The sequence below is a fragment of the Penaeus monodon genome, chromosome 19 (genome assembly GCF_015228065.2).
Source record: "Penaeus monodon isolate SGIC_2016 chromosome 19, NSTDA_Pmon_1, whole genome shotgun sequence".
Taxonomy (NCBI): domain Eukaryota; kingdom Metazoa; phylum Arthropoda; class Malacostraca; order Decapoda; family Penaeidae; genus Penaeus; species Penaeus monodon.
Genome location: NC_051404.1, coordinates 49,136,879 through 49,137,402, shown reverse-complemented (window position 1 = coordinate 49,137,402; position 524 = coordinate 49,136,879). Strand labels below are relative to the sequence as shown.

Below are 524 nucleotides of genomic sequence, written 5' to 3'. Positions count from 1 at the left end.
CAAAGTTCTGATAGTAGATCTATTATGACAAAGTGATAAAGGGTGACGGTACAGACTGATCTTATGGTTCATCTATGCTTATTTTTTAAATAAATATATATTGTGGAAAAAAAGCTAATTGTGACTCACCTTACAAATGTCCTCTGAGCCTTCACTGCTGAATGAAAGGCAAAGGCTTTTGGGTTTCTCTGTTTTGCTGTCAAGTCTTGCACATGCTTGTTTTTCTCTGCTTTCTTTTCTGCTTTTCGTCCTGCATGACGCTTTTTATGAGCCTTTTTCTTGTCAAAATCAATTTCTTCAGCCATTTTCAATGTTTTGATTCTCCTCTCTGAAATAAATTATTACTCACATTAAAATTTGCATACTTACAAGGCCATGTGACATACGGTTTAAAATCTTCGACAATGGTTAATGGACACTGGTTATGTTATGCTGGCTTCTCCAGTGTAACTTCGCTTTTCATATGAAATTTTATACTTTCTCGGGCCTATTTTCCGGGTTCTGTTATTCCACAAAAAAAACAA

At 35.1% G+C, this 524-nt stretch overlaps 1 protein-coding gene across 1 annotated transcript in view; it reads right to left on the bottom strand.

The window, feature by feature from the left end:
• The window catches only part of LOC119585430 (ribosome biogenesis protein BMS1 homolog), a gene marked incomplete in the record, with an annotated part of 34,374 nt that overhangs the window by 30,624 nt on the left and 3,226 nt on the right, over positions 1-524 (bottom strand). Inside the window, 1 exon segment of the mRNA XM_037934088.1 lies at positions 130-328. Coding sequence (XP_037790016.1) covers positions 130-305 — 176 coding nt within the window.